Source organism: Somniosus microcephalus, chromosome 12 (assembly GCF_052327205.1).
Source record: "Somniosus microcephalus isolate GS21.2 chromosome 12, FLI_Smic_1.0, whole genome shotgun sequence".
Taxonomy (NCBI): Eukaryota; Metazoa; Chordata; class Chondrichthyes; order Squaliformes; family Somniosidae; genus Somniosus; species Somniosus microcephalus.
In genome coordinates, this window is record NC_140998.1 from 65,733,735 (window position 1) to 65,753,050 (window position 19,316).

At 43.1% G+C, this 19,316-nt stretch overlaps 1 protein-coding gene across 8 annotated transcripts in view; it reads right to left on the reverse strand.

Annotated features, from left to right (window-relative positions):
* LOC147109246 (ena/VASP-like protein) overlaps positions 1–19,316 on the reverse strand; it is a 354,043-nt gene that overhangs the window by 114,736 nt on the left and 219,991 nt on the right. For 7 of the 8 annotated variants that reach the window (XM_086002994.1, XM_086002992.1, XM_086002997.1 and 4 more), the window contains exon 2: positions 3,895–4,063. In XM_086002994.1, coding sequence (XP_085859120.1) covers positions 3,895–4,063 — 169 coding nt within the window. Of the gene's footprint in view, positions 1–3,894; positions 4,064–19,316 lie in introns of those variants that run through there. The other variant, XM_086002999.1, reaches the window with a different exon arrangement.

The following is a 19,316-nucleotide window of genomic DNA, read 5'->3' on the forward strand; positions in this document are numbered from 1 at the left end:
AGAGAGGGGAGGGAGACAGAGGGAGGGAGAGAGAGTGGGGGAGGGAGAGAGAGTGGGGAGGGAGTGAGAGTGGGGAGGGAGGGGGAGAGGGGGGGAGAGAGGGGCAGGGAGAGAGAGGGGGAGGGAGAGAGAGGGGAGAGAGAGAGAAATTGTGTAACCTTAGCGGCACACTATGTTACAGCTTGCCATAAACAGAGGGACAACCACTAAATATAAGAAAAGAGTATATACAAATTATATGAATGTATATTTATACACTCAGGGATATATCTGTTTATACACTGTATGGATAGATCTGTATTTTTGTGTTCAACCATGAATGTTTTTCGATGCTTTGGCAACATAAGATGTACCTTGTCATGCCAATAAAGCGATCTGAATTGAATTGAATTGAATTGAGAGAGGGGGAGGGAGGGAAAGAGTGAGGGGGTGGGAGAGGGAGGGAGGGAAGGAGCGCGGGGAGGGAGCGACGGGGAGGGAGGGAGAAAGTGAAGGGGGGAGGGAGTGAGAGAGAGGGGGAGGGGGAGAGAGGGGGAGGGGGAGAGAGGGAGGGAGAGAGTGAAGGCGAGGGAGTGAGAGGGAGGGAGAGAGGGGTGGAGGGAGAGAGTGAAGGGAGGGAGGGAGAGAGGGTGAGGGAGGGAGGGGGAGGGAGAGGGAGGGGGGAGTCAGAGACTCCTGACCAGACTCAGGCACGGCAAGCTGTTGACCAGGCGAGACATACCCAAAACTGTAAAACCTGGAGTATATGGCTACTGGCGATCCCCATTAACAAAAAACGAAGTTAAAGAACCACCTCCTGGGTGCTTAGGAAGAGTTCTTCAATCCCAACAGTTTTATAAACAGTTTTATAAACATGGCAGAGGTTCTTCAGTTTCCTTGGCAACGCCGGGTACTCCAGCTAGTTATTACATACAAGGGACTGGCCATTGGAATCTCATACCTAGTACTCAGAACGACTTGCTGTGGGTGAGGTAAAAAAAAAATCCCAGTAGTGTCCTAGGCCCTCAGGCTGTTAGATGCAAGTCAATCAATGCAAAGCAAAAAAGAAACACTTCAAAAGCTCTTCCTCATCTCCAGAGATCTCTCCTGAAAGTGTATTCAACCTCCAAAGTAAAGCACTTTGGCCTGTAGCAAATGATACTGACAAGTATACCTCTTCTACTTCATTCTGTGTTATCCTTGGTGCAGTGGGAGTGCATGTCATGGGATTTTTGTGATTCCAACATCGTTACTGCTCATTTTAATATATGATAATGAGCTCCTAGCAGCATCAGCGATCACATTACACAGAAAGGCTCAGATCCGGGACTCTATTCCGGTATAGAATCATAGAATGGTCGTCGTCGTACGTGTCTTCACACTGTTCCCTTTGGAGAACTGTATGAAGTGGTGGAAGGATTTCTGGCCGCGATTAACGCTCCTTCCGTGACCGTAACCATCTTCGTACCAGCCATTAGGGTGGTTAGTCCTATGGCGGGAGGGTTTTACGGGCTCCCACAACCCATACGAGGGGGGGGGCCACCCACACCCACAAGTATCCCGCTGGATGTCAACCCAGAATTTAGAGCCGGAGCTCCGACTCCACTTGCCGGGACTGTCTGGAGTGGGGTTCGAAACCCTACGCCTTCTGGCCCAGCGGTGGGGATGCTACCGCTACGCCAAAGGCCCACTCCCATAGAATGGTTAGAGCACGGAAGGCGGCCATTTGGCCCATCAATGCTGATCTTATGCCAGAATCTTGTCAAAAATTGTAAGTAAATTCAGAGCCAAACACATTTTCATGAAGATAATAGCTGTCCAAAATTATTCACCAAATTATTAGCCAGACACTTTCAGACATTTGGGAGGACCTTAAATGGAAGATTATAATCTTCAAAATATATGTCCACAAACCTTGTCTGCTCTCCAGTAAATAAAATTAATTATTTTCCTAAATACTTTAAAATCTTTACAATATTGAACAAGTACCTGCAGTGGGATTAGGTGTGTTGGCCTGTGGTAAGGTACAGGTTCATTTGGATGAGAATCATTTGTTGATGCTCTGGGTTTCCCTCAGGATCATACACACAACTCACCATTCTAGATGTGCATTTCATACCAGCTTGTTCAGCGCAAGTACTGCCCAGGTATAACTTTGAATCGCACCATTTATCTTTATGCAGTAAGGGACCAAATACTATTTTGCATCTCAAATATACATCATATATTGATAAGGCTACATTAGGAATGCTATGTGCCATTTTGTGTACCCTATCAAAAGGACCATGATATATTGGATTCAGTTCAGAGAAGAGGGTAAAGGATAATTCCAGGGTTTAAAACACTGAGCAATGAAGCAAGCCTCGCTCGCAGAATTCGGCTTGTTTTCAGCAGAGGAAAGAAGATTGAAAAGGGACACGAGAAGAATTTTCTTCTCATAACGTAGAGTATGTGGAATAAATCCCAATAAAAGTAATTAATGCTGTTTTAATCTAGAAAGGAACAGGATGAATATCTGGTTACGAATGGAATTAAATGGGGAGAGAAGCGGGCGGTAGGATTAGTTTTGGATGGCTTTAGTAGAGTGTTGTCCAGTACGTTAGCCACTAAGCCACATGTTGCTAAGTGGGAGTCTAGAGGTGGCTAATTGCATTTTTGATTAATAAATGAATAATGAGTAACTGACACAGTTGTTGGGGGCCTGTGATCTCAATACTCATACTCACAGTATGCATGTGTACTTTAACCTTTTTGTGCGTTTGATTATAAAATGGTAAGATGAAAATCAGTGTGCGAGTATTCTTTGATTGTTGTGCGTGCTTTACTTTCCAGGTTACTGCGAATTGGTTATCTGCTAAAATGGTGTGCAACACGGGTGAAAATGCTGGATTTCAGCACCATGGAAAGACCAGCAACACATGTTGGAACTTTCAACTTCAGCGGGGCTGTACAAGGGGTGAGATCGGCCGCCCGTTATACACCCCGCTCGATTATCCTTTCCAGTGGAAAGTGGAGTAGAGAGGGGAGCTGTCACTGTGATTAATAACTGCTCCAGGACAACAGAAGAAAGCAAACCTAACCAATAATGAGCAGCTGCAAAAGGGCACATCATGGCAAAGGGCCAGCAGCATCCAACCACATTCTGGCTGGAGAGCAGGGGCAGGTCCGACACGTCTTGTCGTGTGAGTCAACGTTCTCAGCAATCACTCTGATGAAGTCAAAGAACCGCTCGCAACTGCTGAATAAAAAAAACCTAGAAGCTGCACTAAGAATGTGCTGTGTCTGATAAATTCACGCCAGAAAAGCTAACTTTGCTAAAAAAGATTGCAAAGTATCACACTGAATGGTGGTGAAATGAGTTGAAGGCATTTTCTACTAAAATTAGTGAAAGTGGCTAAAACGGTGTCACTGCAGCCACACCTGTGGCTAATCAGCGATTTTTATTGGACAACACTGCTAGCAAAAACTGAGTGGCCTCTTTCTATGCTGTAAACTTCTATGATTCTGAAGGTTGGAAGGACAAGCATAGACAGAGAAGGTTAAATAATCTATGCAATATTATGGGCAGAGTCTTGATTGGACCACAAATACCTGTGCACTGTAACTGATCAGGGCTGAATAATGTACCTTGTAATGCTATACTGATATCCTGGAGTCTTTGTCCAATTACCTTCAGTGATAAGGGACACACAATATAGAGTTTCACCTATCCATCGCCCTTGGGAACCTGAATAAATTGGGTAGAATCCATGACACTGCAGGTTGTCAATGGTCTATTGGAAAGAAGGATCTACACTGTGTTCCTAAATATTCTAAGAACACAATCATGATTGTTACATCTTAACTCATTTGAACTTCAATCCTTACCACACCTAAAATATGGTTGTCAAGGCTAAGTTAATTCTTTCTACTTACTTGCTGGTCCTGTAGTTTCATTCCAACGACTCTGAAGGTGTTATTGGAGGTGTTGTGATAGATGTTGACTCTGCTGAATCCTTGTTGTCCAGGTTTGGCCGGGACCCACTTTTTGCTTGAATCATCATAGACCATAACCGAGGCCCGTGCTTGGCAGATGCTCTGTTCACTGCAAAGGAGGATGACAATTATCCATCTAAGGAAATAGCACTCCTGCAAATATCAATATATAAAAGAGGGCGAGGACAGGGATGGAGTCTAAGTGCCACTGGAACAAGGCGTTTTCTACATAAGCTACAAAAGATGACAACCATGTTAGGACTGTAGTGCCACTGTTAAACTGTGACAAGAAGAATAAATAGATTTCACTGTAAAGTATTTTGGAATGGTCAGCATATCAGACTTCTTTGTACAAATCAAACATCAATATCCTTCTCTGCTACTTTTAGAGGATCCTTCCACTTGTGTGGTGGGTTTCTCCAAGAGGATGTTCATTAGTAAATATTTAAACAGCAGAATGCATTCGGTTTCTGCAAAGTCTAATAGTCACTGTACTGGTTGTCACATCAGGATAAAATGGAGCACGCACATCAACAGCTTATGAAAAATATCCCATGGGTTCTTCTGGCTTAGAATGTCACGTCAATATAAATCTACACATTGCTTTACACCATTTCACTTTATTTAATAACCTACAGCATTTAAAATCGGTTCTTAATTGAACCGCATACAGTCATGTGTATAGCACTTGCCATAAGCTCCTGACAGTTGAAGTCCTCATTTTTTTATTTTTTCCTCACAGAAGCTGCTGCACCTTTAGTCAGCAACAATCTGCAGCACGGAATTCACTGTCTCCAGTACTAATTTCTTCACAACAGCTCAACATTCCTGGTTACAGGATTTTCAGACGGGATAGAGAGGGAGGTAAAAAGGGACGGGGTGGGGGGAGTGGTCGTGGTATTGATTAAAGAAACTATTACAGCTGTGAGGAGGGATGATATGTTGGAGGGATCATCAAACGAGGCCATATGGGTCGAATTGAAAAACAAAAAAGGGGCGATCACACTGCTGGGAGTGTACCCCCAAACAGTGAGAGGGAGATAGAAGAGCAAATATGTAGACAAATTTCTGAGAAGTGCAAAAACTATAGGGCAGTAATAGTAGGGGATTTCAACTACCCCAATATTAACTGGGATAAAATTAGCGTGAAGGGTATGGAGGGTGCGGAATTCCTAAAATGCATCCCAGAGAACTTTTTTAGCCAGTATGTAGCAAGCCCAACAAGGGAGGGGGCGGTTCTGGACTTAGTTTTAGGGAATGAAGCTGGGCAGGTGGAAGGCGTATCAGTGGGAGAGCATTTTGGTGCTAGTGACCATAATTCTGTTAGATTTAAGGTAGTTATGGAAAAGGGCAAGGATAGACTAGGAATAAAAATTCTAAATTGGGGAAAAGCAAATTTTGCTAAGCTCAGAGGGGATTTAGCCATAGTGGACTGGAAACAGCTACTTGAAGGTAAATCAGTGTCAGAGCAGTGGGAGGCATTCAAGTTGGAGATCCGGAGGGTTCAGACCAAATATGTGCCCTTAAAGAAAAAAGGTGGGACTAACAAACCTAGAGCCCCCTGGATGTCTAGGGATATACAGGGTAGGATAAAGAAAAAAAGGGAGGCGTATGACAGATACCGAGGGCTAAATACTGCAGAATCTTTAGCGGAGTACAGAAAGTGCAGGGGTGCAATTAAAAAAGGATATTAGGAAAGCAAAGAGAGAGCATGAAAAATTCTTGGCAAGTAAAATCAAGGAAAACCCAAAGATGTTTTATAAATATATTAAGAGTAAGAGGATAACTAAAGAAAGGGTAGGGCCAATTAGAGATCATGAGGGTAATGTGTGTGTGGAGGCGGGAGACGTCGGTAGGGTTCTTAATGAATACTTTGGGGTAGATTTTCCCGAACCTGTCGGGAAGAAGGCGGGACTTCCCCTTTCGGGTTTTTGACCCGCCTACTTCGACGTCCGGCCAATCCGCGCAATTTTCCCTTGATTGACCTTGTTGAGCCCGCCCAGCGGGCTCAGCAGGCCAATTAAGGGCCACCCGGCCGGCAACAGGTGACGTCACAGACTGAAATTTCATCTGTCAAGAGTTCTTGACAGATGAAATATCAGTGTTTTACAGCTGTTTGAAGCTGTCAAACACTGACAGTCTGAGTTCTGACATGAGTCATTCTGCACAGACTCAGTTAGAACTCTTACCGGCACTCAAAGCTGAAGGCTGTCACTTTTCACAGATCGCAGCCGTTCAGCTTTCAGTTCCGGCTGAGTGATGCGCACCTGACGGCTACAGGAAGAAAGGCTGTGAAGGTAAGTACAGGTAAGTAAAAGTTCTTTACACACTTTAGACACACCAAACACACTTACCTTTACACTCATGCACCCATCACTCACCTGAGCGCCAACATCGCGACCCCTCCAACTCCTTCAACCCGACGACCCGCCTGCTCTAACCTGGCGTGGTTTGGAGCCGTCGGGAAACCCACACGAAACCCCTCAAAATAGGGATTAGGCTAAAAACTGCCTGTTAGCTACCTGTTAACAGGCAGTTAATTGGCACCAATCCCTTCCCACCTGGTTTTGGCAGGTCCCAGTGCGGGGCGGGTACCCGCCGCCCCTGAAACTTACGGGAGAAAAGGATAGACTGAGTAATTACAGGCCAGTCAGCCTAACCTCGGTGGTGGGAAAATTATTGGAAAGAATTCTGAAGGACAGGATAAATCTTCATTTAGAAAGACACGGATTAATCAAGGATAGTCAGCACGGATTTGTTAAGGGAAGGTCGTGTCTGACAAACTTGATTGAATTTTTTGAGGAGGTAACAAAGAGGGTAGATGAGGGTAGTGCGTTTGATGTAGTGTATATGGACTTTAGCAAAGCTTTTGATAAGGTTCAACATGGCAGACTGGTCATGAAGTTAAAAGCCCATGGGATCCAGGGCAAAGTGTCAAGTTGGATTCAAAACTGGCTTGGAGGCAGGAAGCAGAGGGTAATGATTGATGGGTGCTTTTGTGACTGGAAGGCTGTTTCCAGTGGGGTTCTGCAGGGCTCTGTACTAGGTCCCTTGCTTTTTGTGGTATATATCAATGATCTAGACTTGAATATAGGGGGTATGATTAAGAAGTTTGCAGATGATACTAAAATCGGCTGTGTGATTGATACTGAAGAAGGAAGCTGTAGACTGCAGGAAGATATCAATAAATTGGTCAGGTGGGCAGAACAGTAGCAAATGGAATTCAATCTGGAGAAGTGTGAGGTAATGCATTTGGGGAGGGCTAACAAGGAAAGGGAATACACATTAAATGGTAGGACATTGAGTAGTGTAGAGGAACAAAGGGACCTTGGAGTGCATGTCCACAGATCCCTGAAGGTAGCAGGCCAGGTAGATAAGGTGGTTGAGAAGGCATACAGAATGCTTGCCTTTATTAGCTGTAGCATACAATACAACAGCAGGGGTGTTATGTTTCAACTGTATAAAACACTAGTTAGACCTCAGCTAGAGTACTGCATGCAGTTCTGGTCACCACATTACAGGGAAGATGTGGTTGCACTAGAGAGGGTACAGAGGAGATTTACAAGGATGTTGCCGGGAGTAGAGAATCTTAGCTATGAGGAAAGACTGGATAGGCTGGGTTTGCTTTCCTTGGAACAGAGGAGGTTGAGGGGAGACCTTATTGAGGTGTATAAAATTATGAGGAGCCTAGATAAAGTGGATAGAAAGGACCTATTTCCCTTAGCAGAGGGGTCAAAACCAGGGGGCACAGATTTAAAATAATTGGTGGAAGGTTTAGAGAGGATTTGAGGGGAAATGTCTTCACCCAGAGGGTTGTGGGGGTCTGGAACTCACTGCCTGAAAGGGTGGTGGAGGCAGGAACCCTAACCACATTTAAAAAGTACTTGGATGTGCATTTGGGATGCTGTAACCTGCAGGGCTACGGACCAAGAGCTGGGAAGTGGGATTAGGCTGGATAGCTCTTTGTTGGCCGGCGCGGACACAATGGGCCAAAATCGCCTCCTTCCGTGCTGTAACTTTCTATGATTCTATGCCAAGTAAATGTATGTTTACAGTCAAAGAGCAAATTATATGGTAAATTCACCAATCCCATGCTCCCAAAGCAGAGCTCCACCCAAAGGGAATGGGGGCGGGAGGCGGCGGCGGAGAAGTGGTGTTGCAGTGATAGAGCCCTATCTCTGATCCGCACTCCCCTTGGGCATGGTTTCCCACTGAGAACATGAGATCAGTGAATTTACCCTCATGTACCTTGCTGGCCTTATCCAGAACCCCGGTGAAGAACTGAGACATTTGTTCCCAGCTGGGACAGGTGGTTTTGGGCTCAAACTCAAGACCATTGGTCGGGAAGTAAGCCACTGTGCAGCTTGTAGAACCAGCCAATCCTCTCACTCCATTGTAATTGCACCCTATCCCTTTCAGAATTTGGAGTTACAGTGGGAGCTTTTGCATGAACAGAATAGGCCTGGAGAGCCCGTGAGCTTGGACAGATCCCTGAAATTCTACAAAAATAGTGAATTCCACCAGTTAGGGATACAGTATAATGTACACACATGTTTAAAAACCTGACACTAGTACTCGGAAGTAGAGTAATGAATACTTTAAAACCAGCATCATTGAGGTGAAACTGGCGATGAATATGGTAGCATGATGGTGAGATCTGGGTTCATGCTTGTGAGTCCCACACCATGGAGTTGCCTCCATAACTGGATTGTTATGGGAAAATATTTAATAGAGCTTTAGGAAAATGAGAAAGAAGTGCAATTGAAGGCGATTTTCTACTGGTTGGTTTCAGAACAGTATTTGGTAAAGGCCTGGATGCATGTCACTGCTCACTATCTCAACTAGGAAAGGTATGTGACGTGGGAAGACTCAGTTGCAAAAAGAGCAAGGGCAATTGAGAGAGAAAGAGAGAGCATTTACTTAGCACCTCATCACTTCTCTCAGGATAATCCAAAGCGCTTCAGATAAAATTAATTTCTTTTGAGGTGTATTCACTGTTAAACACGAGGGGAAAATGTTGGCTATAACCTCAGGAGAACACGTTACTGTTATTCAAAGAGTGTCATGGGATCTTTAACGCTGTTTACGGAGGTCACGGTTCATCATCAAAGACCCTACCCACCCCAGCCACAGTCTGTTCGCCCTCCTGCCATCTGGGAGGCGCTACAGATGCATTCGCACCCGAACGACCAGATTTAGGAACAGCTTCTTTCCCAGGGCTGTCATCCTACTGAACTCCACAAATAAACTCTAAAGCCTGCGCATCTGCCAATGCACTTTATTATGGTTATGTTTATGTTAATGTATTACAAGCCAAATGTATGTTGAATGTCTAAATGTCTTAATCTAAATGTACACTCTCGGGAGCCGCAAGCCTACATTTCATTGTACTGCACTTGTGCACTAACAATGACAATAAAGTTTATTATTATTATTATTATTATAACTAGCAGAACAGTCAGATGGGGCTTCAGTGTAATGTCTCATTAAAAGCATGGCAGCTGACAATGCAGCACTCCCTCAGTGATGCACTTAAGTGTCAACCGAGATTACCTGCTGAAGAACGGGACTGGGGCTTGAACTCTCTAACTCAGAGGTGTGAGTGCCTCCAACTCAGCCAAGCGAACACTTAAAAAAAGTAGGACTCACAAAAACACAGACACACCAGCAGCATTGAATACATGATCGACTTGTACTGGTTAACTACAGTCATTCTTGCTAAGTGCTCAAGCTGTTCTGAGCCTGAACAATAATCATTCTGTCATCTGGCCTCCAAACAGAAATAAAATATCCCCTTTATTCAGCATAAAAATGAGGAACAGAAATGATTACAGAATCACATAATTCTGTTCTATTTCAGGATTCAGAAGTCATAGGTTGAACATATCATTTTCATCAAATCACCAGGGAATAGAATTTCAAGGGGGGGGGGGGAAGTGAACAGCTGAAACAGCCTGTACTTCAGATATCAAAGATAACATATCATGCTCGATCAAGCCGTTTCTGAGGAATTCTCCCTTGACAATCGTGGGAATGAGTTTGAAAGCGGTGTCGGGAAATGTTGGAAATTAGCAGTGGGTCAATTTGAACAAAAAAAAAATAGAAGTGACAAAGTTAAAATTTCAGGAAATATTACCACCAAACCAGCAAGCAGTGAAAGCAGAGTAAACGCCATTAACAAAAAGTTTGAACTTTCCCTCATACAAAGTTATGTTAGCGATTTCCATCAGAAATATTTAATAATGAAAATAATATTCATGTCATAACTATAAGAAAAGCACATTTTTCTGCACTGCAGTATGAATGTGACAGTGGTGCTCTTCCTGTCTCCTCCCTCATTAAAACTGTTTTATATGGTTTGTGCTCATAAATACAGAAGATTCAATCAGGCAACGCCAGGCTTCGTGTGTTTTTCTGACTTGTTCCATGCATATCTAAATAATTTATTTAAACTGCAATGTATGTAGAAGATACAGAGCCCCTCTACATCTTTGGAAAATGTGCATCTTGCATATTGAGGTCAGAATGTTCACATCTTTCTATATTTTTACATCGCCAGAATCATACGTTACAGCCATTTTTGTACCTACAATGCCTTGTGGCCATTACTTACCTTCTCACATGTAGTCAACTGACTCCAAAGTAAACTTTTAATGATATAGATGGTCCTTCAATTGTTGAAAATATTCATTTCTAATTAAGTGGCATATTTAGCAGTTACAGTGACAACTAAGGATCATCAAAGGAAAATGTTGTTTTGAATTATATACTGAGAATAAGGTTTTGAAAAGCCAGCAATTTTATTTCTCTTCTTGAGATAGTCATTTCCCTTCAGATACTATAGTGCATTGCTTTACACTGGGGGTGGATGAAATAGAATGATGAGGGGGACCAAATCTATTGAAGTGCATCAGGCCCCCAGTCTCTGTGTTATCGGCCATGGAGACCTGAACTTTGCAATGTGTCCAAGGTGCCCAACACACCTCAGTACGGCTGCCCAGCGTGAAGGGCATGGGGAACTTGCACAGAAACTGTGCACAAGGCTCATTAAAGCCCTGGTAACATTTAAATTGGGGGCTTCCCAAAGTTATGAAAGGTATTATACCTGAAACATCAGCTGTTTTGTGTTTTCTCAACGGACGATGCCTGACTTGCTGAGTATCACAAGCGTTTCCAATTTTTGTTTCAGATTTCCAGCATCTGCAGTAATTTGCTCTTTTTTTACCCACACATTTCTGTTTAATTAACAGCTTTATCTTAATACTTTGGAGATATAATTTTAAAAGAGTATTACATACTATGAATTGCAGTTTTTCCTTCCCGTTTTGGGCATTTTTACTTTCTCTTCTCTCCACCCTAATTTTTAAAAGTTATTTTAAGCTTATGTGAAGGCAGCTGGTTCCACTTTCAAACTTACCAACATAGCCTCAAGCTAGTTACCCATAACTATATTTATGAGACCAAGTTATTATCACTTCCCGAGTAGTTGGGCATTACAAGAACTGAAAGTCTCCATAAAGTGAAAGGATCTAAAACACGTTTATTCATCTGAAACATATAATGCTCAGTTCATTAACACATGGCACCACAGCAACAACTAATATAGATCAGTGCACTGCATACAAAGGTGGGGAAATTCCACATAGCAGCTTACATTTACAGTACCTTTCATGTACTAAAGTGCCCAAGATGCTTTATAGGAGGAGCAGTGAGCAGTGGGCAGGAAGTGGGACACAGGTTATCAGAGGTGGCCAAAAGCAATGGGGTAGGTTTTGAGGAAGCTTTTGAAGGTGGGGAGAGATGTAGCGAGGTAGAGTAAATTAAAGTTGTACCGTTAGTATTTTTTTTTCCAATATTGATATTTTTTTCCAATATTAAACAGCTTCCTGGAAATTTTTCATTTGGAGACTGAGCCGAGCTGAATTTATAAAACTGAGATATACTGATGAACTCAAACTGCCTTTCACAATTGCTACTAGATTTCTGAAGTTAATCTTCTGTTGTTGATTCATGTACTGCCTGAAATGCTGAGTGGTGGTGGGGAGCAGGGTCCGCTTACATGACCCAGCCATGTGACTTCAATTCACATTTCTGAAAAGCAATCCCCAGCATCAGGCAGTGACTGATTTTAAGTTATGTCAGCGAGGCCAACAGAATTAGGGAACAAATACAGGGTAGCATAATACTATGTACATCATGATCCGATGACAAATGTCTTAATGATCTATGTAAAGCAGCTGATGGCTGTTAACAGCTAAGTGGGAAACTTATCCTTATTACACTGGTGAAACAGGTGTCAGGAACTGGATATGGGTGTTTGGTGGATCAAATAGATGTGGTCTAGAACCTGAAGATTTCTTTTTTTAAACCAATGTTCTGTTCAGGCCTCTAGTCAAAGAGGTCAGCAGTCCCAGCCCTGAACACAGTTTTTGTGGAATAAAGTCCAATTGGTTATGCTCTACTAAGGGGCTGAAATGCTTCCTTTAACCAAAAAAGGCAAAAATGCATTTTTTCCCCCATAATTAGTGGCCTGTCACCAAAATTGCATTCACAGAAATTATACATTACAAAGCTGTGCAATCCTGTCGTTTCATTAGAATGTTGTAAATTATGCAGAAAATCAAGCAGTCCAATTTTTTGTTTCAAAAGAAATTTCAGGCCCCGAGCATTTCTGCCTGATAATCTACATCCCAGGGTACTTAAGGAAGTGGCCCTAGAGATAGTAGATGCATTGCTAGTCATCTTCCAAAATTTGATAGACTCTGGAACAGTACCCATGGATTGGAGGGTAGCTAATGTTACCCCACTATTCAAAAAAGGTGGTAGAGAAAAAGCAGGGCATTATAGACCGGTAAGCCTGACATCGGTAGTGGGGAAAGTGCTAGAGTCCATTATAAAAGATGCAATGGCAGAGCACTTGGAAAGCAGTGACAGGATCGGACAAAGTCAACATGGATTTACAAAAGGTAAATCATGCTTGACTAATCTACTGGAATTTTTTGAGGATGTAACTGGTAAAATAGATAAAGGAGAACCAGTGGATGTGGTGTATTTGGACTTTCAGAAGGCTTTCGATAAGGTCCCACATAAGAGATTAGCGTGCAAAATTAAGGCACATAGGATTGGGGGCAAGGTATTGACTTGGATAGAGAACTGGTTGGTGGACAGAAAGCAAAGAGTTGGAATAAATGGGTCGTTTTCTGAGTGGCAGGCAGTGACTAGTGGGGTACCGCAAGGATCGGTCCTAGGACCCCAGCTGTTCACAATATATATTAATGATCTGGACGAGGGAATTGGATGTAATATCTCCAAATTTGCAGACGACACAAAGCTGGGTGGGAGGGTAAGCTGTGAGGAGGATGTCGTGAAACTCCAGTACGATTTGGACAGGTTGGGTGATTGGGCAGAAACATGGCAAATGCACTATAATGTGGATAAATGTGAGGTTATCCACTTTGGTGGCAAAAACAGGAAGGCAGATTATTATTTGAATGGCAATAGATTGGGAGAAGGGGAAGTGCAAAGAGACCTGGGTGTTATTGTGCACCAGTCACTGAAGGTAAGCATGCAGGTGCAGCAGGCAGTTAAGAAGGCAAATGGTATGTTGGCCTTCGTAGCAAGAGGGTTCAAGTACAGGAACAAGGATGTCTTGCTACAGTTGTACAGGGCCTTGGTGAGACCGCACCTTGAGTATTGTGTGCAGTTTTGGTCACCTTACCTGAGGAAGGACGTTCTTGCCATGGAGGGAGTGCAACGAAGATTCACCAGGCTGATACCTGGGATGGCAGGAATGACGTATGAGGAGAGATTGTGTCGATTGGGCTTATACTCACTGGAGTTTAGAAGATTGAGAGGGGATCTCATCGAAACCTATAAAATTCTGTCAGGTCTGGACAGACTAGATGCAGGAAGGATGTTTCTGATGGCCGGGGAGTCCAGAACCAGGGGTCATAGTCTAAGGATAAGGGGTAAGCCATTTAGGACTGAAATGAGGAGGAATTTCTTCACCCAGAGAGTGTTGAACCTGTGGAATTCTCTGCCACAGAGGGCGGTGGAGGCCAGTTCATTAAATATATTCAAGAAAGAATTGGATATATTTCTTGAGGCTAAAGGGATCAAGGGATATGGGGAGAAGGCAGGGACAGGGTACTGAATTTGGATGATCAGCCATGATCTCATTGAATGGCGGGGCAGGCTCGAAGGGCCGAATGGCCTACTCCTGCTCCTATCTTCTATGTTTCTATGTCGATGCCAGTTTGCAGCTTCTTAGCCAAAAAACATCTAAAATGTGACCTACGTTTTTAAATGGTTGTCGTGTTCCGGGCAGTCTCTTCTAGATAGCGTAGTAGTTTTAGAAAGTTATCCCTTCCCTGGGTTATCTGACGACTCGTCATATGCATCTCATCAAGCAACATCATCCCAGAGAAATTCATTTTTTGTGATAACTAATGTTTCATTAATTATTTTAAATGATTCCCTGCAGTCAAGACAAAAGGGTTGCACAGAAAATATGGAACTACATAACAGTCTTTAAAAGAGGTCTAATTTAACTAAATGAACTTTGGTTTACAGATAACTACAGCACAAAGATAGTGCAAATCCAATTCGTTTTGGGCTGCTCCATTTATGCATAATTTCCATCGTACAGTGCAGGTATATGCATCAGTACATTGTGAATGAAACGTGTGTATTCTTGCTATGTACTTTAGTCATTTTCAAAGTCAGATACGAGTTATTGAGGATGAAATTCAGTAGAATATAACAACATTTACAGTTGAAGGAGACTAATCACGGTTCACCTTAGAAAGGTCTCAATTGTTATGCGATAGCAGCATCCAACAGTGTCCAACCTCAAGTTTCACTACCATTGTTTTTGAAGAATTTAAACAGCACATTAATATGTGTTGTTTAAACTAAAGAACTAAAGTACAGTAAACTCTTTCTTATCCGGCACCTACAGGACCAGGATGGTGCCGGTTGATGAAAAATTCTGGATAACGGAGAGGTATACCTACCAAGGCAATTTTTAACACAAACAAAAATAAAAAATCAAGAAATGTACTGTATAATTGGGTACTCACCTACAGAATGTTCCGTTAAATGGATGGATTCGGCAAGATTACCGGTTACTGAGGTGTTGTTTTGTATTGAGATATACCTATTTTGCCGGTTATTGAAGTATTCCGGATGATAAAGTGTCGTTTAAACAAGAGTTTACTGTAGATACTTCCAGGTATAAACCAGTATCAGAAAGAATTTGTACTTATCACGTCCTCGGGACATCCCAAAGCACTTTGCAACCTAAGCTTTACTTTTGAAGTGCAGTCGCTGTTATGTAGGCAAACATGGCAGTCAATATGCACACAGTAAGGTCCCACAAACATCAAGTGAATGGATGGCCAGAAAGTTTGTTTTTGGTGGTGTTGGTTGAAGGAGAAATGTTGGCCAGGACACCAGGAGAACTCCATGGCCTTGATTTTAACTCCCCTTGCCTGGCATGGGGCAGTTAAAATTTAGTGAGGCACTTACCCACTCCTTCCCCCACCCCCCTAATCTGGTCGACTGCAACTTTAAATTGCAGGTGGCAAGGACACTTGCCCCAAGCTAGAGGGGCCCTCTTTAAATAAGATCGGGCTCCAATGATGTCATTGGGGCCTGATCTGCCATTTTAACCTGAGGCCTGAGCAGGGGAGCAGTGATGGCTTCTTTGCCAGGCCAAACCAACGGGAGCCAGATCAAGGGCCATAAGAAGCCCAGTAAGGTAGGTTATTTAGTTAAGTTTCCTTATGGGGCCTGGAGTCCTGCTCCTCTTGGCCCACAAGGAACCTTAAAAAAGCAGGGCCTCAACTGCTTCAAGATTTCCTCCCCAACCAGGATCCTCCACCCCACCATCCCCCTTTCTGGGCAGCTGCCTCCCGCTACCCGCCTGGCCATTTTGGTCAGGAAGGCGACAAGTGGCATGTTATTGAGGCTTTGAGGTGTTCCCGCTCAGGAGTCAAAATTGAGGTCCCTTCTTCTTCTTCAAATATTGCTATGGACTCTTTTACATTCATCTGTTAACAAAAATGGTGCAAGATGGAAGCTTAAGGCTATGCAATAATTTTGCAAATAACTTGTTATTTGCACCTGCTTGGATCTAAACTGTGGCTGGGGTCTTGTGAATTTACAGGCACCCAGAAGACAGACCATCAGTCATTTTACCTTCTAGAGTATCTACTTTTTGTTGCTATTATTAAGATTGCAGAGTCTATTTAAAAAAAAATATTATTTATGCAGGTGCAGTATTCATTTAAACATTTGTGGCCTAGAAGTTGGTCCATGCAGTGCCTGTTTTTTGGGAGCTGCTCAAACTAAGGCCCCAATATGGTGGGTAGAAAGTGTGTCCACATTTCCGGCTGGAAGTGCGCCGCCCATCATATTGGGTAAGCACAAAAATATGCGTCCTTTATCCACACCCGAAACAGGAGTTAAGCACTTTGCAAATGCAAATGAGGGGCCCAATGCCTGTTTAAGGCCCCCTCTCCAAGATTGGCTTGCCGTGAGGCAGCTGGCACCAGCTGCACTTGGGGAAACCAGGCCTGGGGATCACCTGCCAGGCCCAACCAAGAAGGTAAGTAACTTACCTGAACGTGGAGCCGGGGGTGGGGGAGGACCCCACATCATCGCCGCTCCCAGCCCCAACCCGCAATCTCCTTCCACCGGCCCAACCCCTGGACCCACTCACCTGAGGGTCACTGTGACACTAGTAGCGGGCTCTCATCACCATGCTGGCTCCATTATAATGAGGCCCAATATCTGACCACACTATTCTTGTGAAGGGAATGCACCCCATGCACCCAACCCCCCTGCATTCCTGGGTCTGTGTATCTTAGTGGGTTTATGGGCATACTTTCAATGATTATGGAGCAAAAATGCATTCGGGTACTTTATAAGCCTGCTTCTATAGGGGGACAGGAATCACTTCCAGAGTGAGGGTGTCACAAAAGGCAAACTCATTGAAAACAGACCACTTACTCTGTTGCTATTTCATCAGTTCATGGGATTATAATTGTTTCAGATCTGCAGCCAGTGAACACCGTCTTTTGTTCAGTAACAAGAAATGGCCCAGCCTAATGTCATCTGCCTCAGCAACAAGTAAAAAGCATGCAAGGAAAATAATGCCAAATTACCTCAGGGAGCTGCTTTTTATTGTCACGTGACCTTTAGATTTGTAAATCTACAATGACGAAGTCACCGCAGGATCAAGCTTTTCTTTAGCGGCAGACAATGGCACCAGTTTTATTAAATAAACTAAGAATAACTCTAACTAAGATGATTCTAACAAGCTAACCATTTACCGAGTACAGTACTTGCACTGCAGATTTGATTGTATGCCTATACTCTGGGATGGAAGGGGTAGAAGGGCAGGGAAATCAAGCTTTTACAGTTAGCACATCCTCCCTGATTCTACCATTCCCGGTATAACTTCTACACTTGATTCCATCTCTCTGCTCATCTCCATCTGTGATAACTCCCACCAGTGACTCCCTCCTGAGGACATCTGGGCCACTCTCTCTGCTGTCATTGCTTGTGGGCTTGCCTGTTCTGTCTTTCACGTGGAAATACTTTTGGTTTTAAAATGTCAAAGCAGCCTTGGACAAATATTCTCTCGTTATAACATGTGCAGTAGATTTAGACCACAAATACAATTAAGAAATAAATGGCAAGGGAATCTACAATAGGTCGAACTGGACTATAATGGAAAGTAGTGCCGCATGTACAGCTTTTAAATAATAACAGAAAATGTTCTTTTAAGGCCTGCTTTAAACTAGTTGAGCTGGAGCGGATTAAAATGCACCAAGTTGTCAGCTTCTTGTGTTACCAATGATTGGCAGCAGTGTTTGAATCACTATTGTATATTAACACCTTCAAACAATGGATTTAAACATCATCACAAAGAGAGACAGTGGGAAGCAGCTGGTCAGTGGTTAGCCATAGTTGTAATGTACCAATGTACAACTGTCATCACCTGCACTTTCGGCAAGCATCTGCATCCTGTTTCTATTTACTTTCTGCGATTATTAGGGAAGGGATCGTGGAGCTTAAAATATAAATACATTTTTATTGTTCATCTGGTGACAGTATCAGTCCCCAACACAGTAGACACAACACATACTGCTTTAATAATCTGACTTGAACTCCATTCTCTAGGAGATTGCCTATGACATAACAAGTGACAATTTCTATAGCGCGTTTGTTCGGCAGAAACCTTTCAGAGAGAGGAGTCTCAATAAATCAACCGCTTAGCTCTTGTTGGATAGTATGGCACCAATTGTGTGGCCAACTGTTCTCTGAGAGGCTGAGGCAGATCAAGGATCTGAACAAACTCAACAATGCAGCAAAATCCAGTCAAGTCCTTCACTCAACAACATAACTGTTCTCTGACACAAGAAAGTAACTTACTGAAACTTGTGAGTAGAAATTTCACAACGTCATTATTTTAGCATCAAGTCCAGGCCAGCACTTAACTTTCAATTGCACTGCGGTGCCAGGTTTGGCATCCAGGAGCAGAAACGAGGATTATTGCTGTTCAAAACAACCCTATCAATTTAGTCAGCTCTTTCCCGGGTAGCAGTATTTTGATGTGGCGGATTCCAGTTGAGTCACAAATCTATATTACTTCTCAGAATTAGAAATGATAAACAACTTGAGATTTTTAAACAGCATTTCTGATGGCAATACTTTGGATTAATGCCACTTTCCCTGTACCTTGCCTTTTTTAGCCTTACTGCCACGAGTGTTGCTCAACTGACTCATTCGTTCCATTTATGCAGTACAGACTAAAGCATTCCCAGCTCTCTCTCCTCCTGTAAGACGCTCCTTAAAACCTACCTCTTTGACCAAGTTTTTGGTCACCTGCCCCAATATCTCCTTAAGTGGCTCAGTGCCAAATTTTGTTTGCTAACGCTCCTGTGAAGCACTGTGAGGATGTTTTACTACGTTAAAGGTGCTATATAAATGCAAGTTGTTGTTTATGAAATCAACGACTGATACTCATTACGACCGAATCTATAACAGTCTAAGGGAATGATGACTTGTCCACCCATGTACATGTACTGACCAGTTCCAGACTAAATGACAAGTAATTTAATCTTGATTTACCATCTTGTTCTGAAATGTTCAGACAGCAAATGCATATATAAAGCAGAGTTTGTAGTGAGCAACTCAGTGGAAAACTGTCCAACATGATTTTATTACCACTCAGTGTCTTCAAAAACCACCTGTTGAATTTGTACAAACCAGTTAACACGAACAAGACCAGTCTTTTTGTTCATTGCTCCTGCTCTTACCGCTAAAGTCACAGTTTTAGTGACTAATAATAA